We start from the raw sequence: 24,671 nt of genomic DNA, 5'->3' as shown, positions 1-24,671 counted from the left end.
CTCATAATTGGCAAATGAAGATCATTCAACCATTCATTCATGCTTTTGTGTATGGTTTAATTATTCTTTAGTTAAAAAGTTATTAGTCAAATATTAGAAATGTGCAAAAAATTAATGAATTTAAACCAAGACAACCCAAGATATGAAGTTGGGAAACTAGAGCCAAGATGATGAGGAAATAACAAACTTAAACGCACAATGCAAAATGTTAATTTTTTTATTGAGATTATATCAAAAAGCTCAGATTATTATGAATAGTCAAAAGTGTACGTCTCAGATTTTTTTTAATCAGGGCATGCATGCATGTGGCCTTTATGAGCTTTTGCATGGATCAAAGTTAGTAATACAGATATCTGTCAGTTTGAAGGATATATAGCATTCATATGTTGATTGCAGAAAGACAGTTTTAGGTTCATCTAGTGAATAATACATGTTTTTAGACCACCTGTGATTGAAAGCAGAGATAGGAATTATCTTAGCACACAAGACTATTTGCCAGGCACAGAATTATGGAAGAGTTTAGAATAGTTTTGTGGAAGGTTATGGTATGGGGCACAATTGTAAATATGTAGATGCTACATTTATACAGAATAAACTCTACATCCAACATATGCCATGTTACCAAAATAATTGTTATGAACTTGTATCTGATCTATTAGAGTCTCTTAACAGTGGAAACTTGAAAGCTGCTGACACTTAGAGCAGTCTTCCAGAGTGCAAGCTTACACAATGGAACAGTCCTTTCCATTTTGTTTGCCTTTCAAATCAATATATAATGATGTTCATCACTGAATATAACAGCAAGAGGAAATGAACCCTGAAAAACCTCATGTTTGTCTGCAATAAATAATTTGTTGAGGTACAAAATCTCATGGAAAACTCTTCATAATGGCTTCTGAATTAAATGAGAATAAAATATTGCTTCACTGATCTTAACTTGACTGATTGGCCAATAATGTGACTGTTTCAGTTCTTTTCCAGTTTTCAGTAAGCAGTATATTTGTGAAGTTTAAATCCAAATATGACCTTGTTTCTTGACAGCATTCAGTTTGTGAAGTGTAATGTTGCTTCAATATGGGGCTGCAGTATACTTTAATTTGATAAAACATTTAAAGAAAATCAATTATATCTTTTTCAATTAGTCATTGGGGATTTCAAGCTTTTTTGACTAATGGCTGTGTTGCATATTTTTGGCAGATACCTTTAATTACTTCCAAGTAATTTCATACACATTGTTTGCTAATGATATGGCTTGATATGAAGGAATGTCCATAGTTTTACCTAAAAATAACCTCAAATTTCACTTGGAAAATTTGAAGCCTACATGCAATGTACATGCAATAAATTATCAATTTACCAAGATGAGGATTAAGGTTTGGATTACTTCTTTGGGTTGCTTTATTGAATAGATAATTTAAATAGAAGTAAGATGGATTAAAAAGCAATAAAAGAAATAAACAGTAATAAAAAAGACACCCTGGCCATGGTTTTTGCCATATTTCAAATTTTCTTTTGATAGAGTGGGTAAAATGTTAACTGAGAGAAGAGTCCTCAGAAAGGGACACAGTAGCTGAATCTTCAGCATCAATATTATGGCACTAATGCACAGGGCAAGAAAGGCAAACAGTACAGTCTGACCTTCAGCTAATTCCTGGAAAAAATCACAACCAAGAGAAGATAAAAATATACATTAGTGTACAGAATGGCTTAGATAATGAATTTAGGAGACGTTGATGAATTGGATGGCCCAGGTGGCTCAGAGGGGAGGTGTGGGAGGATAGTATTAAAGTTATTATGGGATGGTGGAAAAACAATCCAGCTCAGACCAATTTAGAAAGTAGTGCCTGGATCAAAATGTTGCTAGGCCAGAATTACTGCTGAAAAAGAAAAACTGCTGTACATCTGGCCTGTCTGGTTGATGAATTTAATTCCTAAAGTATTTTATTGATATTTATGTTAGTGTAGACAGGTATCATCTGGACATGGTGTAAAATGTAGGCAAGAATTAATTTTTAAATACTTTTACCAGTTCTTTTACGTTTGAAAATGTGACTTAGTAATTAAGAAAAGATAATGCTTTTCTAATTTTTTCTTTTCGAATGTTTGCAGGTGACAAGTTTTCCTAGTAATTTTGAAAGTAAAGAAATTGTTGCAGTTTCTATTGTACGTACAATATTGGGTTTGCTGAAAGTTGAAAATGAAAGAAAAAAAGCAGTTTCAACACCTCTTTGTTTGCACTACATATTTGACCAGGTCAGGCATAATAAACTTGTAACATGCTGTCTGAAGGCAAAACATTTTCTCACTATACTTTCTATGCAGATCCTTTGGTCAATTTCCACAATGCAGTTAATGTAATGGGATGTAGTAATCTCCTGAAAAATCTCCCTCAAGTTTTCACTTGGTCACTCACATACAAAATGAATTTAAAATCAGCACATGCAGCAGTAGGTTACATTATTTTGCTAACATTTAGCCCTCAGGGTAAAAGAACCCAGATCAAAATTGACCAGATTATTTTAGACAATTTGAAGTTGGCTGGAAAAAATAAGGCGAAAGCTTGAAATTAATTACAAACAATATCATATCAAACTTTTGGTCATTGCACATTTTTCTTTCATCCAGATTGGCCTGTTGCAATTATTTAAGTGCAATGTAGAGTTGAAAATATTTGATCCCAAGGTGTTATAAGTTGGAGTTCACATTTTGCACTTGTTGATCTTGGGGGCAGTTAGAGCACTTGTTCTATTAAGTTCAGGGGTCAGTTCTGTGAAGTAATGATTATGTCTGACACCTGCAGTACTGATATAGTGCATACAGTACTTTTTACCCACATATATTTTGGTCTGTTGGCATTATGGTCATTGCAAAAAAAAAAAGATGTACAGTTTCATGTTTACAGTGCACTGCATTGATATAAAAAAGAAGTTTGAAATTTGGTAAAATAGTTGATGACAGAAGTGTACACAGCATCACAATGGGGATTTTTACTGCACATTTCTCAGGAATACATATTTATTTCTTTTGTCATATTTGAACAGTACTATAACCTTTCCTGAACTCATAGTAAAATTTGCACTATCTTTGCTAATTAATAGATATTCACAAATTGGCAAATCTGACGTTAATTTAAAAAAGAAAAAATATCAGTAATTAATCATGAATCTTATGTAAAGATGCCACAGTACTGACAGCTTAGACTTTTTTACTTAGAGTCCCAATCTGCCTGTCTCATAGAAGGCTCCTTTTCTGTGAGAATGTCTCCCCTCAAAAAGCTGTACTATATCATGAAAATTCCCTCATGTAGCACCTTTGCTAAGGCACTTACAGCCCATTGAAGTAGCTGCCTATCTGTATAAGAATGATAAATCACACAGTATAGACGATAAAAAGAAGCATCAACAAAATTTTCAGATATTTTGGCTTAGTTCCATTTGCCTCCCTGTTTTGGCTAACATTTACCCAAACAGCATATAGGAGTGAACAGTAAAGATATGGCTGACTTGCATTGCATTTGAAGATCTGTTGATATTCAGTGTGAAGTTACATTGCCAGGATTGTGATCACACGCACAACAGAAACCTACATCTTACCATTTAAAGCAGTCTGCGCTTTGACTCATTGAAAGCAGGGTTCCTGCTAAAGCTGGGAAATACCAAAATCTTCTTTACTTGGACTAATATAGGGTTTGATTGGATGTGGCACACTTTGCAACACTTCTTTACCTTTTGATTATTTTCCCCTTTTTTATATCAGAATGTATGCACAAATTAGTTTGCCAAGCCTGGTGCTTGATTGAAAAATTACTTTGCCAATTTCTCAGGCTTTGTAGTGAAGGAAAAACTGCATTTTTAGAAAGAATACTGGGGAGATAATTGCTTAGTACCTTATCTGTTAACACTTACATATTACTTTAATTTCCTGGAATGGCTTCAAGGAATTCTTTCACATTGAATTTTACTTTATTTTTAGAATGTTTTTCACTTTTCACATGTTTGTGATAATGAACTCTGAATAAAAAATCACAAGTTGCAGCGTATTTGTTATTAGATTATTAAAATGAATCATCCTATGTGAATGAGATTTGATTATTAGTTAACTGTGAACTGATTAAACTTCTATATTACTTGAAAAGAAGCATTATAATCACAATCATATTTTCCTTAATTGGCTAATTCCAGACATCGTAGCTGGATTTTTTTACATGTATGATGTTTTCTGATTAGTGAATGAAAAAGCCAAGCAGATGTTTAGGTTGTAGTTTACCAGGTAGTAGTTACTGTCATGGCTGATTTATGCAGAGAAGGATATTGGCATTCTTGAAATAATCTCTCTTACAGCTGTTTTTACAGCAAATTGCTTGCCGCTATCAAGAAAAGACATTATTCATTTGTCAGAAAAAAATATCTATGGGTACAACCAGGTGCACGTTTGATATTATAGGTAAACAATTCTTTGCAAAGATTCAAGAAGAGATTGGGAAAGCAACAGCTGTCATTTTTTATAAACCCTTATTTGCCTTCATTAGCCAAGTTATGAAGCATGAATAAATAATTTGAAGACTGCTGCAGTTATAGCAATTTGTTTTCAGGCATAGAAAGAAGAAGACAGCAGTGAAGTATATATGAAAAGGCTAAGAGGATGAAGAAAGTGTGTGTGTGTGTGTGTGTGTGAGAGAGAGAGAGAGAGAGAGAGAATAGAATCTGCAGCAGAGTGTAGGAAAGTGACAGATATGAAAGCATTGACCTGTCTGTGCTGAAAGCATGCCTTGCCTACCAGTTTTCCACATGTCAGTAGTATTTTGACAGTTTCTTGATTATCCTATCACTCACAACTGTCTTTTTGGAAATATGTACTTACTTTTTTTTCAGGTGAAATGTGAATCATGTATCAGACATCAGATTTTGCAAAAACACATGGGGGTATGATATAGTGCTCAGTGAAAAAAAAGTGCCAGATGACTGATTTTTGCAAAAGTTTAGAATAACTAATGTATTGCATATATTTTAGGTAGCTGATTTTATTTTTTGTAGAGTGATTTTGAAAATGCTTATAGTGGTTAAGGCAAAAAGAAACCAAAAAATATAAAACCAGTGCAGCAGCAAGCTGTGGACAATTGTCAGAATATGCTGCATGGAAAATCATACCTCCCAATCTGTTGACAGACAAGATCAATGCAGGGGAAAATATCCTTCCTGTGAAAAAAGTGCTAAAAATCAATGGATGTGTAAATTTTCTCAGGTGTGTGTGTCACGATATAATTAAACTGTGTCATAGTATGAGTAAGTTCAATATTAATTAAAATGTCAGGGGATACTCTCCTATAAGTTGGAATGGAATGGTCAGAATGCTTAATGTTTGTGTTTAGAGCACAAAGCAGCAAGAACATTTAAAGAAAATGATATAACATTTGAACATAGAATGTTGAACCCCTTACACACCAAATTAGGCCAAACATAAAAAGTATATCACACTCCAACCCTTTCCCCCTGACAGCCCAACCCCTTACTTTCCTTTCACTACCATGCAGCTACATGTACTCCTACAAGTACTTCATCTAGGTAAGAAAGTCAACAACCGACATATTTATTGCGCTAAGAGTTATGCCAGAGGTCATGAGTGCCTGTGTGACATGTCATCCTATCCCATGACCATTGTCACAGCCAGCTTGCAAATGCACTACAGTTCTGCATGTCTTTTTTCAATTTTGTTCCAATGATTTCACTTAGTGGTTTGTAGAGAGGGGATCATTTACTCCCAAGGGTGTGGATTAGTTTCCAAGTCCATTGTTGGAAACTGAGAATCAACATTATAGCTTCCCCCACAGGGATTTTATTGGACATGTTTGTGAAAGATTAATATGCCTGTGTCCACGTTAGCTCCTATACAAGGCCAATGTTTTTATAGTGGCTGATCAATAGATTGGAAAATTTAATAGTTCACATTAGTTTGATGTGTCTGGATTACCTTAATACTGATTTATCTTTTATTTCATCTATTTTGATGGAAGGTGAATTTCCTTTACTTATATTCTATTAGTTCATGGAATGCTGGTATTTCATTTCCTGCTTGGACTGACCATTCTTCAGGGAAATTTGATGGAAGGTCGAAAAACAAAATCCATCTTCAGTCAGACCTAATACTGACTCAGACATTTAAGAGGTAGAACATGATACCAACTTTCTGATTTTCAGTGTGATTTTCAACAACAAATAGTCCCATTCATTTCCTGTCAGTATTTTGTGCCAAATATTATGACACCCTTTGGAGCAGAAAGGGGGTAAACAGTCTTTTAAGAAAAATCATATCCCTGGAATAACAGTATGTAAAGAAATATTTTTCATCCACGATTGAGCAGGTAATAATGAAATAACTGCATGTCATATTTCACAAGCTTTGTGTGTAATATATGTATTTTACTTAAATACCTGGTTGCCTCGATAATCTTAGCTATTAATTTTATTTATTTTTTTTTTGTGGAATGATGTGAATTTATTTATCTTTTTTAATTGGTGGCAGATCCAAGATTTTGCTGGAAATGTGGGCTGGTGTGGGGGAAGGGAAAAAGAGAACATTATGAAAAACTTTTTTGACTTGGTTTGGCATGTTTGCATGTAAAATGCATTTTTAAAGTGTCAGATTTGGTTAGACAGCCAGGCCTGCTATGTCCATTCCTTCACATGATAGGATGCACATGATAGGAAATTACACTTGAGTTTACTAAAACTTTGAATTATTGGATTTTTAATTTTTTCCTTTTTTCCTTGCTTAGCAATACTAAACAAAAATGTACATTTGTGATAGATTGACAACAGTGACATGCTTACTCATAGCACATTTAAGTTAATTTTATTTATTGGGCGTGGATTAAATTTGTTACAATTTGTTCAGATAGTAAAAGCCAACTGCTGTAGCTAGGATGCAATCAGACTTAGTATATACTTCACACATGGTCTGTAAGATGTTGACGGTGTAAGAGGTTAGCCAGTTTTCTTTGAAGTAGATACTCCTCTATTGATCTGTATGATAAAGGTTAAGTAGTTTTACAGATGTTGATTTAGGTTACCGTTAATTAAGGTACAAAAAAAAAAAAAAAAAAAAAATTGAGAAAAAGTACTATGTAGTTGAGAAAGTTTTCGTTTATTTGCAAATCCTCTGTGATGACACACATACTATGGTTGAATAAAAAAAGTAAATCTTAAAGTTTTGATATTATACACTTTTATGTTGATGATGATTATTATTTTTATCATCAGTATAAGTATTATTGATTTATTGATATGAGCACATTTTGATACAATTGTTATAATTTAACAATAGAATACATGAAGATTACATATTTAATTAGAGATGCACAATTATATGCTTTTAACAAAAAAGGCTCATACTTGTATTTCTGAAAAAACATTCTTATAATATTGTTCAACTGTTACTACAGTTTTAACTTAAAGCACTTGAATTACATATTAACATCAGCATGTTTTATTGTGGTTATCCTAAAAATTCTGATCTTTTTTCCCTGTTTTTCATGATAAATTTTGTAACTGCTTGGTCTTCATCATTTGTGTCCATGAGGAGACTAAATTAATCTGTAGGGCTATCAAAAGTAATACTTTCAATTTTTTGGTGGGTAAATTGGCTTTCTTTATTAAACTTGAGCAATTGGGCAAGATACATTGTTCATCTTCTAACTCTGCATGCATGACTTGCAAGTTTGTTCTAAATCTTATGTAAGATAAGATCTAATGCAATTTAAAAGTAAAGACAAATTGCAGTAAAAATGATGAACAAATGGTAAAAATTGACATTCATAAAGATCTGATGAGTTCAGTGCCACATATAAATTGTCACAGCTTCCATATTTATATGTGGCTTACTTTATGAGCATCCTGTAATTTATCTCTCTATCAAAACAGGATTCATCTTAACCAAGAAAACGTAATGGCTGCTCTTTGTCATGACAATTGCCAAACATTTCATAAAAATTGGTCAGTGCATTTAGGACATGTTGATGAACTTTTAAGCCCATTCCTCTGTACTTTAAAAGAAGGAGAATACTTTGCATATATAAAAGAATATGAACTTTTTAAAAATATGTTTAAGTCTGTCTGAACTGCAAATAGAAAATAAATGAAAAAAGAAGACAAACAGGATTATATGCAGCAGCCTGTGTATATGTATTTTCATGAACACTCATAGTGAAGCCTTAGTGCACACACTGGTTCCTTAACCTAATAGTCTTTAGTGTAAGCTAGTTGACTAACTGACAGTTGAAATTCCCTGGGCTGTCAACCTGTTTCAAAGATCATGACAAAACTTGACAAATGAAGATGGAGGAAGTGGACTCCTACAGATAAAAGGCTATGTTCAGGTTCCGAAGTGATTGGTCCATACTCTAAAAGTTGAGTACCATTGGAATGGGAAGTTGATATTTGGCTGCAAGGATAAATCAATAGGACATTTTACTTGCTATTATGAGTTGTGTGGTGTGTGTAAGATAGAGTTATTTGGCTGAATTGAGCAATTTTCTAAACTTTGTCAGGGCTCTGGTTCAATTTGTGAATGATGGATGGGTGATAGTTAGCATCACCATTCGTGGGAATATGATTTGCCAGGAGAAAAAAGAAGTTCCTTGAAATTTAACTTTGCCTGCTTATTTTATCTTCAAAAAGCTCTAACGGCTTATGTGCATGTCTCTGTATGTCAGTTGCATTTTGGTTTTGGCAATTGTAACAGTGACAGTTATGTTTTTCCATGAAGTGAAATGAAATGAATAAAGTGAAAGTAAAATTAGAGAAGTTACCTGGGGATTTTTTTTTTTTTTTTTGGGGGGGGGGGGGGGGGGAGGGGAGTGTAAACTATCCAGGATTAAGAGGAACTGTAGTGAAATGGTTATCCAGGTTGTACTAAATTTGATGAATGATAAGATGGATGGGTAAATAGTCTATATCTTAGATTTGTGGCATTCTCGGGATGTGAAGGAAGTTATTTTTAGGTAATGTAATCTTCACAAATAATTCTTTCTTGTGCCCCTAACCCTTTAGTATTTTAAAGAAATACAGCAATTTTTAAGAAATACAGAGTTTTTTTATCTTGAAAACTCACTTCCTTTATTTATGTAAACTTGTGGGCACTGATGATATAACTATGATAAAGTCCCCTCATTGGACAAGTTCCAGTTTGTAGAATTGTTAAGTAGTTACCCCCCCCCCCAATATGTGTACAGTGTTTGTTAAGCTGCTATCCAGATGATAAGTTCTTCATGTTTTTTTTCCCAGATACTGCCCCTCCATAGAGTCCAAGGTGCTAAGGTTTGGGGGAAGATCACATCAGATATGGTTGGAACCAGAAGGTAAGACGATACAACATTTTAAATGGCAATTTATTTTGTTCTTGTACCACCTGTGTTCTAAAATTCATTGTGCGCTAAGTGAATAATTATTATAGCATTGATATTGTTTAAAGCATTATTAGTACATCTTACTCCTCAAGCTTTATCTTGTTTATCCTTAGGAATGTCCTGTACACTAGCATGCATGTACTTTGGTTTTTTAAAGGTCTAGACACATCTTCCAACACACTCACATACATGCACATGACTTTTAGATATATCTTACTGGCAGATGCACATACCAAGGCTGTAAAGGTTTTAAGTAACTTTATTTGTACTCATACAAGGTCTGGACACCCATCTTGTGTACCCCCAGGGGATGTCCTGTACACTGCCCGCAGAGCAACAGGTGCACATGATGAGGACCATCCAGGGACTGGAAAATGTGGATGTTGTCAAACCAGGTAGATTAATGCTTAGGTCAAGCTTGTTTGTATTTTTTGGCTTTGTTTTGTTAGGCAATTTTTTTTATTTTCCACTATATCAGTGATATATTAGAATATGAAACAATTTTAAAATATTTTTTATATCCAATATAATTATTATAAGGATTTATCAGAAAAAAATGTATCTGCTAGCTGGCATGAGTCCTATGGTCATACCATAGAAGATGATGTGGGTTTCAATACAAGGTAACATGGTTCAAATCTATTTGGCTAACAATTTATGGATATCAGAATGAAAAATAACAAAAATTATACTTGGTGATGAAGATTTAGGTAAGTTCTTTGGTCATGTATCCCATGCCTAGAATACCGGGTAGTGCCTGGAAGTAGGAAGGACTCCATAAAATACATTAATCCTCATTCCTATCAGTATTCTCGTAGACCGAAAATCAGACTGCATTGTATCTTTGGGTGACCAGATTCCAGAGACTCCATAGTTTTCATTTGATCAGGTGGGGTAAGCTATTTCTCTGGTTTAGAAATGCCCTATGTTGCAGCTACTGATTTAGCTATTTAACTTCTGCCTTTCATCTACAGGGTATGGTGTTGAGTATGACTATATAGACCCCAGGCAGGTACGGACCTCACTGGAAACCAAGCCTATTCAGAATCTCTACTTTGCTGGCCAGATAAATGGCACAACTGGATATGAGGAAGCTGCAGCTCAGGTATATTGATCTGTTTCAAATAGGATCATACTTTTCTATATATCATTGTAGCCAAATTGTTCATTTAAAAGTCTGGTAATTGTGCTATTATGTGGTGGAGAAAAAAAATCTCTTCTTTTGTTGGGTGGGTGCAGGGGTGCACCTTGGACTCTAGTAATAAAGTAAATGAGATAAAAAGTATACCTGTTGCTTCAAGGTAAAGAGACATATCCTTATTCTTATGTTTATTAATATTTGCAGAGTGCCTACTTCAGAATTAAATGAATGTAAACAAAACAAGGCAGCAAAGCTGTCAAATGTACAGACAAAAAACAGGAAATAACTATGCACAAAATAGGCTACTGTCAATTCTGATGCAAAAATACATTATGTTAAACTGCAAATTCAACATCAAATTTTAATTATCCTCAACAGGTAATACCAATGTAATTAAAATATGTTACAAGTTTACACTTTGAAAATGTATAACTTCCAGAAAAAGAAGTCACTTAGACTGCTTTTCCAACTCAGACTGCATTTTAGTCCTGTATTTCTTTTTTGAAAGTTTGGCAATCATAAGTAACATGGTTTTCCCATAATGGTCATCATGGCAGCAGCACCCAAAATTGTGTTTTCTTCTATTCTGATGCAATATTACATAATGGTTAACAGCATAATGACCGTCAATTTTTAATAATAAAATATACGTAGCATGGATTTTCAGAAAATGTGACTAGCATGGGTCTTCAAGCCCGTGGAACTTCAAAGTCACACCTTGAAAATGCCAATATGTGAAAAATTAAATTTTCACAAAATAACTGTTTAACTGGCAGTAAGAATTACCAAACAGACTGTATTTCCTACTGAAGCTGTATTTTAGTCCCATGTTTCTTTCCTGTAAGTTTGAGAACAGTAAATGACATGTTTTTTCTTAAATGGTCATCATGGGAGCAGTGCCCAAAATAGTTTTTTTTTCAAATTTTGATGCAATATTACATAATGTTTAACAGCATAATGACCATCAACTTTAATAATAAAATATTAGTATTATGGATATTCAGAAAATGTGACTAGCAAAGGTCTTCAGGCCCATGGAACTTCAAAGTCACAACTTGAAAATGCCAAAATGTAAACGAGACAGCACTGTTCTGAAATGTTTTTTTTTTTTCCATTTTTAACAATTTTTAACATAAAACAAAATTAACAGTTTTCTGCCGTTTTTTATATGATCAACTAAGAAAATTGATGAGATGGGAAAAATATCAACAGAGCAGTGTTAAATGTCCAATCTCTTCCATTCTGAGATTCTGAACATAGTGAATGATTGAATCTGACAAACTGCAATGATATGAGTTTATTTCCATTTTTGAAACTTTATTACACAATACACGATAACAAGTTTACCATTATTTTTACATAATCAACTAATAATGTTGTAAAATTGAAGGAAATGCCAAACAAACACTTTTACGTATCTTATTAGTTCAATAATGAAACTATTTACATGCCTAAGAATTAAATCTGAGGAAATGTGAAAAAACTGCATTTCTTTAAAATAATGGCCCGATTATGCTGATTTTTTAACTCAACCTGCATTTTAGTAGGAATGACCACTCCTGTGAGTTTAATGACAATTGGCCTATCTGTTTTTCTTATATTGTGTTTACAGTGTTGCATATATGCTGAAAAGTGAAAAAAAAGCATAACTACTAAAATAGTGGCCCGATCATGCCGATTTTCGAACTTGACCTGCGTTATAGTAAGATCGATTACTCCTGTGAGTTTCATGACAAAAAGCTTATCGGTTTTCCTTGAAATGTGTTTACAGTGTTGCATATATGCTGAAAAGTGAAAAAACAGCATAACTTCTACATTAATGGCCAGATCATGCTGATTTTCGAACTTGACCTGCATTTTATGAATATTCATCAGCTCTGTAAATATACAGCCAAAAAGTAAAACTGCCTTCCACTTATCGTGTTTACAATGAAAGTGCACGGCGCCGGCGACAGCAACAGTGACAGCAACGACAGCGACGACAGACGCAGGTGATGGCAATATGTACAGACACATCTGTACATATTAACTGTACTGTTTGAGAACAGTAAGTGACATGGTTTTTCTTAAATGGTCATCATGGGAGCAGTGCCCAAAATAGGTTTTTTTCAAATTTTGATGCAATATTACATAATGTTTAACAGCAAAATGATCATCAATTTTTAATAATAAAATATTAGTATCATGGACAAATAGTAAACGTGACTAACAAAGGTTTTTAGGCGGATGGAACTTCAAAGTCACGCCTTAAAGATGCCAAAATGTAAACAAGACTGCACTGTTCTGAAATGGGTTTATTTCCATTTTTAACACTTTTTTAACATAAAACAAAATTAATAGGTTACTGCCATTTTTATAAGATCAACTAAGAAAATTGATGAGATGTGAAAAATATCAATAGAACAGTGTTAAATGTCCAATTTCTTCCATTCTGAGATTCTGAACATAGTGAATGATTGAATCTGACAAACTGCAATGATATGAGTTTATTTCCATTTTTGAAACTTTATTACACAATACACGATAACAAGTTTACCATCATTTTTACATAAGCAACTAACAATGTTGTAAAGATGCAGGAAATGTCTAACAAACACTTTTACGTATCTTATTACTTAAATAATAAGGCTATTAAAGTGATAATAACTCTTCGTATGAGATGTATATTTCACAATAAAAACCTTGTGAATAACTCATAGAAATATAATATATTCTGTTTTACCACAAAAACAGCAGTTATAGCTATTATTCTGATGTCTGAGCTTGTCTTCAGACCACGTGACCTCCATTGATAGCTATACTCTGTTAAATTCTCTTAAGAGATTTTAACAAAAAACCAAACTTTTTAGAAAAAAACTAGGGACTAACTTTGAATGTAAAAATGGATTCATTAACCATTGGTAAGTATTAGAAAATTGTTGTTTACTCCAGGAAAATTCATTTTTTGGCCGAAACGAAGAGTTATTATTGCTTTAACATGCCAAAGAATTAAATCTGAGGAAATCTGAAGAAATGTGAAAAAACAGCATAACTTCTAAAATAATGCCCCGATTATGCTGATTTTCGAACTCAACCTGCGTTTTAGTAAGATTGACCATTCCTGTGAGTGTAATGACAATTGGGCTTTCTGTTTTTCTTATATTGTGTTTACAGTGTTGCATATATGCTGAACAATGAAAAAAACGTATAACTACTAAAATAGTGGCCCGATCATGCTGATTTTCAAACTTGACCTGCGTTTTAGCAAGATTGATTACTCCTGTGAGTTTCATGTCAACAGGCCTAACGGTTTTCCTTAAAATGTGTTTACAGGGTTGCATATATGCTGAAAAGTGAAAAAACAGCATAACTTCGACAATAATGGCCCGATCATGCTGATTTTCGAACTTGACCTGCGTTTTATGAATATTCATCAGCTCTGTAAATATAAAGCCAAAAAGTAAAACTGCCTTCCACTTATCGTGTTTACAAGGAAAGTGCACGGCGACGGCATCGGCATCGGCATCGCCATCGGCATCGGCATCGGCATCGGCATCGGCGACGACAGACGCAGGTGATGGCAATATGTACAGACACATCTGTGTCTGTACATAAAAATGACTGTACCCTGTATATCATAAGGCAGAATTTAGGAACATTCTTTTTCCACAATATATAATTCTGTTTGCTTAGGGAATCATAGCAGGCATCAATGCAGCATTAAAGTCACGTCACAAATCACCCATGACAGTAGACAGAACTGAGGGTTATATTGGTGTGCTGATCAATGACCTCACCACACAGGGCACCAATGAACCTTACAGGATGTTCACCAGCAGGGCGGAGTTCAGGCTAACACTGAGACCAGACAATGCTGACCTTAGACTCACTGAGAAGGGTAGGTGTATTAGTATGTATAGAGTAACCTCATGCTTACCTGCATCATTCAGAGGTTGGGCTGAGGTTTATTGAATATGATTATGAAGTAAAAATGGGCGGTGTCTCTTTGTATTTACTCTAAAAGACTTCTTTTTCTACACTGTCTGCATATAGCCCTTTTGTTCAGTCCATTATATGTGGTCTAGATAATGTGATGATCTCTCCCCTTTTATGAAAGACTTACCACTGTTTATTTTTGAATTCTGTGTAGAAGGCTTTTTAATTGTTTCAAAGAAATGTTTTTTATTCAATTTGTAATCTTGACAGGCTACCAAACAGGCTGTGTCAGCCAATACAGATATGACAAAATGTGTAAGAATAGGGCAGACTTGGAGGAAGGGATGGACCTGCTTAGGACATTTGCTCGACCAATAAGCAGTTGGAGAGAAAAACTTGGCCTAAGACCTAAACAGAGTGGGAGTCTTATGAGGTAAAAATTAAAAGTTCTTGTTTATTGTGGTTAAGTTAAGAGGTTTATTTGTTACCCACACATCAAATTATTAAATGTGTATCAACACCATTCAACAGTGAGAAGGTTGGAAAACAGTAAAAAGATTTTTCATCATTATCATGTGGTCATATTGTGTTTTGCTTAACTTAAACTGATGTCTCACCTAATACAATCTGAACAAAGCCAAATGCACTGACACTATTAAGGCCACACTTTTTTATTTTTATGGATGACATGCTGTGCCCGCACCGATTTTTGTCCGTTCTCACCCCCAACTAAGTCGGTTGTCGCAAACGTCCTTATTGAATTTTGCCGGAAAAATGAGCTTTCTGCGCATGCGTATTATCGCCACGTGGAAATTGGCAGCTATGCCGTCAAATTCATCTCTAGGATTACTGTCAAGTTACACGACAATTAAAGTCATAAATGGATTGGTATGCCATTGATATTGGGCATGGAGATATCACCTTTCTATAATTATACGAAAGGCTGGTGGTGGCCAGCGATTATTGCCCGGAAAATTCTGACATTCAGTCCAAGGCAGCACATGTTTTTTGTAGCAAAAACAGGGTCGACAAGGGTGTTGAGGTATTTGGTGGGCTGAAGGTCGGACAGGCCACCCGACAGTTTGGCTGCTTCGTGCGAGTCAAAGTAGACAAAACGGCATTGACTGAAATGACCTTTAATAGATTTGGTAGTATTAAGCATATCTTTGCATGATTTTTTAATATTTCTGTGAAGTGTTCATAATGCTTTAATATTCTGAGAGCACAAATAAAGACCCACTGTTTGTTTATTATTTGTTTTATTGATTGGTATACCAGCAAAATGCATAGAATAACCTTAATATAGATATGGTAACATGCAGCATATCTATTTATAACCTTTTTTTACCTTTCTACGAAATATTGACAATGCTTTAATATTTTGAGAGCATGGATAAAGACAGTGTTAGTTTATTACGTGTTTCTGTGGTACATGTGTTTCCAGCTGTGTACTGACAGCATTCCTTTACTTAAGCGGTATTTTTTTTTTTTGGACTTTTTTTTTCGCCCTCTTGCACCGATTTTGGGGTCCCCAGAGGATGTCATCCATAAAAATAAAAAAGTGTGGCCTAATACCAAATCGGTTAGAATATATGTCAAATTGTCTGATAGATCTAATGCCCTTGTACATTTTCAGTGCATTTGAAGTGCTCAGTTCACCAGATATCACACTCGATAATCTGGCTTGGGCTTATCCGGAACAGTTCTCAAGGTTTGTCAAGAACAGAGAGTTAGCTCAGAGATTAAAGACACAAGGTAAAGAAAGCATTCAGAAGCAAGGATCTTTTATCATTCAACATGTAACCATTATATTAATAACATTTAAATTGTTTTTACTGTAAACAACATTGAAATGCATTTATTGTATAGTTTGGAAAAAATAAAGATTACTATTATTATTATTATTATTATTATTATTATTATTAGAATAAGGTTTTCACTCAGAAAGTTGTCACATGGTTTTTAAAATTTCAGTTGTTTACTCAGTAAATTTGTTGGAAGAGACGAGAGAGATAGAGGAGGTTAGAAAAGACGAGCAGCTTATCTTGCCTGAGGATTTAGACTATTCAAAGTAAGACTGCTCCCATCTCTACTTTGACCTTTTCTTTTTTTTCACTTTAGTAAAACACTTCCATAATGAAAATATGTATCAGCTACATTAATTCTCCTTCTCTTTCTAATACATGCCTGCATGTGCACACCTACTGGTACGTTTACATATTCATTCAGAATTATTCTCCATATGTACTGGTATATCTTTTGAACGAGAGTATTGGATTGGTTGATTACTTACCTTTTCAGTATCAGCTAGCCAACATGTGCCTATCACTTTGGTAGGACTCAAAGTTGTAATTACTGATGGTTCCCTCCTTATGTTTGTTTATTTATAGTGCCTGCACAATACAGTGTAATCGAAACTTATGCTGTAATGTCTATAGATGGTTGTGTAATATCACAAAATATTTATACTTAAATATGAGCATGTTCAAATCTTCAGGCCCCTGCACTGGAATTCATGCGGCATAATATCTTTTCATTGTCAATTATCAATTACACAACATGCTTCTGGTTCATAAACTTGATACTAATAAGCAATTACTGTGTATGAATTCCATTTCTTATCATATTATTTTATTCGTGACAAGAAAGAAAAGTATCTTGTAAAACTAAACTGTATTTATAGCTATTTATGTGCTCGCACTGCCCTTCATTAATTGACTAATAATGTATAGAACTAATAAAGTATAGAAAGGGTAGCAGGCTACAGTGAATGTAACCTGTGGGTCATGGCATGGTCAGTTGTTGTTGACCTAGCCAAGCAGTGTATCTATATAACTTGTGCATTCAGGTGGCAAATTAATCAACATACTCACAGACTAGGGTTAGGATTACTCAATAATGTGTTAGTATGTGATTGATACAAAATTAAATGTAGACACTATTGTTATTTGCCTGGAAGGCTGCTGGATCTTAGTGAAGTTGACTAATTACAATGTTATGAAGAATGAGCTCGTACTTTGGGATGAAAAAGATTTCATGGGCCCCTTTTCAGTTAGTTTGCAAAAGAAAATAAAACTTTTTTTAGAAAGATACTACAAGTTAATGTATGTAGTGCCCCCCCCCCCCTCAAGAAATCACTACTCTGTAACTTAAGTAAGATGTTAACCATTTTGGAATTATTTTTTAGTTTGAATATAGCCATTGAATGGAGAGTTAAACTGTCAGAAACTAAACCACAGACAGTAAGTTTATGCACAATATTCCTACATGTAGTACTGCAAGGTGATTTTGCACTATTTAAATATTTTTGCACATATTTAGATATTGACAGTTGTTATTCATATTGTTCATTATTTTTGTATCATTACAAATTATAATAAATTGCTATAATAATGAGAAATTTAAGGAAATGTGATTATGATTAATACCTGTACACTCAGTTCGTCTATAGCTATTGAAGCATTACTTAAATATGGATTCCAATCCAACTTCCTTACTAATTACTACGGTGTATCTTTCAGCTGGGAGCTGCCAGTAGGTTACCAGGTATAACTCCAGGGGTACTGGTATACTTGTTGAAGCATGTGAAGAGAAGGCAGAATGATGACATAGCTAATGTCCCAAGCAGCTGAGTCATTTAATGTACGCATCTATGTGAAAAGGGGCAATAGATGCACTGTTCACCCATTATACTGGAAAAGTTCTGCAGAAAAAAATACTTGAAGACGAAAAACTTTTCTTCAACTGTGATAGACCCAGGATAAGAAAAAAAAAAAGGGGGAGAATAAATCCCTCCTTCATAACCTGAATGTCAGCAATTAATTATAATTAATTAAGATATTTTCATTTGGCTCAGGCACATCTACCACAATGCAGTTGCTTCTGCACCATTTTTAATATAGCCATTTTGTTTTGCTAGGATTGAGAGACAGCACTAAAAAAGGTGATTTAATTACATCTGTCAAATTCCTTGTTTTATCTGATCACTTAAAATAGATTTAAGGCTGGATCTGAAATAATCAAAGCACAACCAACGTGTTCAGCATTTTGTTGTGCATTTGGATATTTTGGTAGTGAATTATTTATTGGTGTTCTTTTTATTTCTTTTTACCACAAACCATGTTGTCATATTTGTCAGAATACTCAGAGACATGATCCTTTTTTTCTCTGTAAGTAGTAACCAAGAACAAAAAGAACTCATATATATGTACTAGTAGCCTGAATATTTATTTTCTTGCAATACATAATCCATTCTGATATCTAATTCATAAACCCATATCTAATATGTAAATATACTTCATTGTACCAAAAAGGCACTCAACAATCTCTTCATTTCTAAGCTTTGGTCTTTAGAATACCCTGTGCAGGCTCTATCACATAATTTCAATGTGTTTTTATAATGAATCACAACATGTATAGATACACATTTTGGCCTCCTATATAATGAGCAGTATACTTCAGAGATACAATCCATACTGAAACATATTTGATTGGCAACTTTAAAGCAGTGTTCAGGTAAAAAGTCACCTAAAGGAGCCTCCATGCTGGACATGGCCAATTAATAAACTAAACAGCAGGAAGTGAACTTATTAAAGGTAGTAAAGGGACCTCTCAAAATGGTGCCGACTGTATCACTATAGTATATCACTCAATGTGAGAAGGGCCTTACAGTTTACTTCAAATGCCAGTGGACGGAATGTACATTATACAGTACTAGACGAGACCATGTACGTGATATTTATATATACATATATTTGTACTTACATAAAAAATCTGGGAGAAAATAAAGTTGTACATACAAAGGCACATGGTGTAAACACCCTGGTGAATTGTGATCAGGTCTACGCAGAGGTGAATATTCAATGTCAAATTTGTTTTTATATTATAACAGGGCATTTCCTTCTCTAATATATACACAAAAATTAGCATAATAAAGAGCATTTGTAAAAATACTCAACTAAATTAACATTTAATTAAAATGAGTAACAAAAATAATTTTTTCCAAAAACCCTCAAAATTGGCTCAATCATCTGGAATGGTTTTTTGAAAACCATTTCTAAAATAACTAAAAAACTAGAGGATCAGAGAGGCGATACCGCCTCCGAATATTGTACCACCAGCTGGAGCAAGCGCATTAGTATAGACCCCCACATACACAAAATAAGGGGTGCAGCCACCAGTCTTGTGCTTGACAAGCTGTAAAAATGCAATCAACAAGAATTTTCAAAATATGCAAAAAATATATATAACTAAAAATGGTGCAATCAAAGTTAAGTTCATTGTAAGGTAGGTCAAAGGTCAATTTCAAGGTCACAGTAAATTGCCAGTATATGACTTCCTATCCAACTTCAATAGTAACTATGGACCTATCTCTGCCAGTTTTGGAGATAAAAGGGAAGCAAAATTTGCAAAGTTCAGTTCATGGTGAAAAGTAGGTCAAAGGTCAATTTCAAGGTCACAGTAAGATTGCCAGTATATGACTTCCTATTCAACTTCAATAGTAACTATGGACCTATCTCTGCCAGTTTTGGAGATAAAAGGGAAGCAAAATTTGCAAAGTTCAGTTCATGGTGAAAAGTAGGTCAAAGGTCAATTTCAAGGTCACATTTAGATTGCCAGTATATGACTTCCTATTCAACTTCAATAGTAACTATGGACCTATCTCTGCCAGTTTTGGAGATAAAAGGGAAGCAAAATTTGCAAAGTTCAGTTCATGGTGAAAAGAAGGTCAAAGGTCAATTTCAAGGTCACAGTAAAATTGCCAGTATATGACTTCCTATGCAAGTTCAATAGTAACTATGGACCTATCTCTGCCAGTTTTGGAGATAAAAGGGAAGCAAATTTTGCAAAGTTCAGTTCAAGGTGAAAAGTAGGTCAAAGGTCAATTTCAAGGTCACAGTAAAATTGCCAGTATATGACTTCCTATTCAAGTTCAATAGTAACTATGGACCTATCTCTGCCAGTTTTGGAGATAAAAGGGAAGCAAATTTTGCAAAGTTCAGTTCAAGGTGAAAAGTAGGTCAAAGGTCAATTTCAAGGTCACAGTAAAATTGCCAGTATATGACTTCCTATTCAAGTTCAATAGTAACTATGGACCTATCTCTGCCAGTTTTGGAGATAAAAGGGAAGCAAAATTTGCAAAGTTCAGTTCATGGTGATAAGTAGGTCAAAGGTCAATTTCAAGGTCACAGTAAGATTGCCAGTATATGACTTCCTATTCAACTTCAATAGTAACTATGGACCTATCTCTGCCAGTTTTGGAGATAAAAGGGAAGCAAAATTTGCAAAGTTCAGTTCATGGTGAAAAGTAGGTCAAAGGTCAATGTCAAGGTCACAGTAAGATTGCCAGTATATGACTTCCTATTCAACTTCAATAGTAACTATGGACCTATCTCTGCCAGTTTTGGAGATATAAGGGACTAAATGTTATAATTTTGGAGTTACCATAATGTGCCATAAATTTCATACAGAAAAAATTAATTAAAATAAAGAAAAGGTCATTTTGGTCAAAGTTCTTGAAATGGGAGGTTCTCTGAAGTTGCAGAAGTTTAAATTTGATAAAATAATGTCATTTTTGACCACAAGTTGTCTGCTTTGCCAAGCATTATGTTTTATTTTTCCGGTGTTCAAAATTTATTATCCATTACCGTACTGCACATTTTTACGGAAGCCGACTGGTGCCATATGTTGAAAAAAAAAATTATCTCGAAATTTCGAGATAGCATTTTTTTTGTTCAAATTTCAAAATACTATCTCGAAATTTCGAGATAAATTTTTTTGCTCAAATATCAAAATGCTATCTCGAAATTTCGAGATAATTTTTTTTTTTGTTCAAATTTCAAAATGCTATGTCGAAATTTCGAGATAAAAATTTTTTTTGTTCAAATTTCAAAATAGTATCTCGAAATTTTGAGATAATTTTTTTTTCTACATATGGCACCAGTCGGCTTCCGTACATTTTCCTTTCACCACCAATATGTACTTTCTGATACAGCGTAACTCGAAAACCGTATGGAATACAAAAAAACCGAGACCACCTCCAGTGTTGGGCTTTACATGCTCTACAAAATGAATGAAAAAGAATGGGTCTCTAGCATTAACGGTTCCCGAATTAGAGACAGTTTTCAGTTTCGGTATCTTATGGCCGCTACTCCTGTGAAAATGCACCGATTGACCCCAAATTCACGGAGATGAAAGATGACCTGAAGGGTAACACTTTCCAATAATATTATTGGTTAAGTCTGTGTGGCGTCTGAATGACAGGGCAAAAAATTTTTTTTTCATAAAAAATTTCATTTTTTTGAAAATTTTGGCCCATTTGACCTTGAAGTAAAGGTCAAAGGTCAAATCCGAGGGTATATTTGAAATCTACACATATGACTTTTGGAAAGTCGTCTATAGAAATTTTTCCCGTAACTCCTTCTGTAGGGTAGATAATTAGCATTTAATTTTGCCATTTTTAGACAAGGGTGCATTGCAATGAGTGCCACACCCAGACCCCAATACCGACGAAGCCCAAATTTTACGTGGAACGAGTTGAGATTATAGGTGACCTAAATCCATGAGATGGGTACGGGGGCCCTTACCGTCTAGGAGGAGAAGCGGTAACGGTAACATGGCGGCGGAGCCGGCGGAACGGACCGGACGGGACCGAAACCATGTGTACCGCCAGCGCTAACACTGGTGGTAAATTTTTTTGTTCAAATTTTAAAATAGTATCTCGAAATTTCGAGATAATTTTTTTTTCTACATATGGCACCAGTGGGCTTCCGTACATTTTCCTTTCACCACCAATATGTACTTTTTGATACAGCGTAACTCGAAAACCGTATGGAATACAAAAAAACCGAGACCACCTCCAGTGTTGGGCTTTACATGCTCTACAAAATGCAAAAAAGAATGGGTCTCTAGCATTAACGGTTCCCGAATTAGAGACAGTTTTCAGTTTCGGTATCTTATGGCCGCTACTCCTGTGAAAATGCACCAATTGACCCCAAATTCACGGAGATGAAAGATGACCTGAAGGGTAACACTTTCCAATAATATTATTGGTTAAGTCTGTGTGGTGTCTGAATAACAGGGCAAAAAATTTTTTTTTCGTAAAAAATTTCATTTTTTTGAAAATTTTGGCCCATTTGACCTTGAAGTAAAGGTCAAAGGTCAAATCCGAGGGTATATTTGAAATCTACACATATGACTTTTGGAAAGCCGTCTGTAGAAATTTTTCCCGTAACTCCTTCCGTAGGGTAGATAATTAGCATTTAATTTTGCCATTTTTGGACAAGGGTGCATTGCAATGAGTGCCACACCCAGACCCCAATACCGACAAAGCCCAAATTTTACGTGGAACGAGTTGAGATTATAGGTGACCTAAATCCATGAGATGGGTATGGGGGGCCTTACCGTCTAGGAGGAGAAGCGGTAACGGTAGCCGTCCGGCGGAGCCGGCGGAGCCGGCGGAACGATCCGGACGAGACCGAAACCATGTGTACCGCCAGCGCTAACGCTGGTGGTACAATAAATCAACATTGAATTTATATTTTCACAAACTAAGATAAACTAAAGGGACTTCTAACAAACTGTATTATCTAAATTTATCCACTTAAAATAAGGATGTAAAATTGTATCCTCACTGGGGTATTTAATGTATAAGTGCAGTGTATGTATAGGTGAACATGCACCAATTGCAAACTGAGAATCTGTTGGTAAAATATAAGTGAAAGTTGTATCCAGATCTTAAAAAACTTTACAAAGAATTGAAATCTTTTTGGTTGTTATTGTTGACGCCTTCCCTCTCTTGTAAAAGCAAAGCACGATGTAATACTTTAATCTCTACAGAAACTGTAAAGTGCACAAACATTGAGAGGTCCACATTATACATGGGAAAGGAGGGAAGTCAGAATTTCAAAACAGAGTAACTATATTCAGTTAATGATATAAATCAAAGTGAGGGGTATTAAGCATCTTACTAATACTGTACTGTCATAGCATTTTAACTGCATGCCAACAATGTGACAACCTTGAGCAAAAATCCAGTGTAAAGTGATACCTTTTTACAAACTTACACAATCAGCGGAACAGTTATGCGAAGTATATGATATGTAAAACAATTTAATAAAGTTACTGCATTACAAAATATTTTCTCTCACTGCACAGAAAAAAACCCCTTTCCAATCTGGCCTAAGTTGATACAAACAAAAGCCTTAGCCTATACTGTTCATGTGCAGCATACCTACACTAGCTTCTAACAACTAATGTTATCTGTGATCAGAAAAACTTCAAACAATAATGGTGCAAAAATCACCTTGTGTTTTGTCAACCTGAAAGACTTTTGGGTAGAATTTTTCTATAATTGTACTCATTAAATAATCTAGGTGCAGTACTAAAGACTGATAAATACTATCCTCCTGCTTTGGAAGGCAGGCTTTGCCTGAGATATCACACAATGCCAAAAAGACAAAAATCTTTTGGACTTTGCCAAATTGCTTTGAAGAAATGATAGTTTTCCTTTCTCACAGTTCTCTTTGAGTGCTGTGATCCTCAGACGTATCATGCTACATGTAAGTACTCCTTTGCTTATGATTTCTATAAATGTATACAAATATCTACGTAGCAAGACATCTTTTGTGCTTCAATAAAGCAAGAGGCAGCACATATATGAAAGGCAGACTAACTTCTAGACATGCTAAATTGCTCTATAAACAGTAAATGTGTGCTATTTGGATAATAAAAAAATACTACACATATTGTGCTCCTTACTCTGATAATAAAATACTGAACACAATAACAAATTATGAATACTCATCCTGAAGTGGGAAATTGTCACACAGTGATAATCAAAATATTCCTTCTCAATATCCAAGATGAACAGACCCCATGAAATTCATGCACAACTAATCTGACTTAAGCCCTAGCAATATAACTGCATCCAATAAGAATTAGAATGACAGTAAACCCCCAAGGACAGCAGATATTGGCTATCTTGTTGTGTGTGAATTTCTGAATGACCTAGTTGGTGAAGGTGATCTCTGCTTTAAATGAGAATAAGCTCTTTCCATTTGCATTAGTTCCTGAAACATGAAACATGTAAAACTTAGTTTTACCCATGTGAAATTGATTTTTTAACAAAGATGTATATCATCAGTATAAAATGACAAAAATAAATAAATAAATAAAAATAAATAGATAATAAAAAAATAAATGATATTAATAATA

General features: G+C 34.5%; 2 protein-coding genes across 13 annotated transcripts in view; one reads left to right on the top strand and one right to left on the bottom strand.

Moving 5' to 3' along the window:
* LOC106154485 (5-taurinomethyluridine-[tRNA] synthase subunit MTO1, mitochondrial) overlaps positions 1-19,262 on the top strand; it is a 40,506-nt gene extending 21,244 nt beyond the window's left edge. For both annotated transcript variants that reach the window (XM_013528841.2, XM_013528850.2), the window contains exons 9-17: positions 9,279-9,352; positions 9,679-9,795; positions 10,375-10,505; positions 14,214-14,418; positions 14,727-14,889; positions 16,093-16,211; positions 16,431-16,527; positions 17,644-17,698; positions 17,978-19,262. In XM_013528841.2, the coding sequence (XP_013384295.2) occupies positions 9,279-9,352; positions 9,679-9,795; positions 10,375-10,505; positions 14,214-14,418; positions 14,727-14,889; positions 16,093-16,211; positions 16,431-16,527; positions 17,644-17,698; positions 17,978-18,088 (1,072 nt within the window). In that variant the 3' untranslated portion in view covers positions 18,089-19,262. The remainder of the gene's footprint in view (positions 1-9,278; positions 9,353-9,678; positions 9,796-10,374; positions 10,506-14,213; positions 14,419-14,726; positions 14,890-16,092; positions 16,212-16,430; positions 16,528-17,643; positions 17,699-17,977) is intronic.
* The window catches only part of LOC106154407 (uncharacterized), a 55,602-nt gene continuing 49,591 nt past the window's right edge, over positions 18,661-24,671 (bottom strand). For all 11 annotated transcript variants that reach the window (XM_013528779.2, XM_087000134.1, XM_087000131.1 and 8 more), the window contains one exon: positions 18,661-24,526. In XM_013528779.2, coding sequence (XP_013384233.2) covers positions 24,434-24,526 — 93 coding nt within the window. In that variant the 3' untranslated portion in view covers positions 18,661-24,433. The remainder of the gene's footprint in view (positions 24,527-24,671) is intronic.

This window comes from Lingula anatina, chromosome 1 (assembly GCF_051362555.1).
Source record: "Lingula anatina isolate TDL-2025a chromosome 1, LinAna3.0, whole genome shotgun sequence".
In the NCBI taxonomy this organism is placed as follows: domain Eukaryota; kingdom Metazoa; phylum Brachiopoda; class Lingulata; order Lingulida; family Lingulidae; genus Lingula; species Lingula anatina.
Note: the sequence above shows the minus strand (reverse complement) of the source record. Positions and strands in the feature narration are given on the sequence as shown.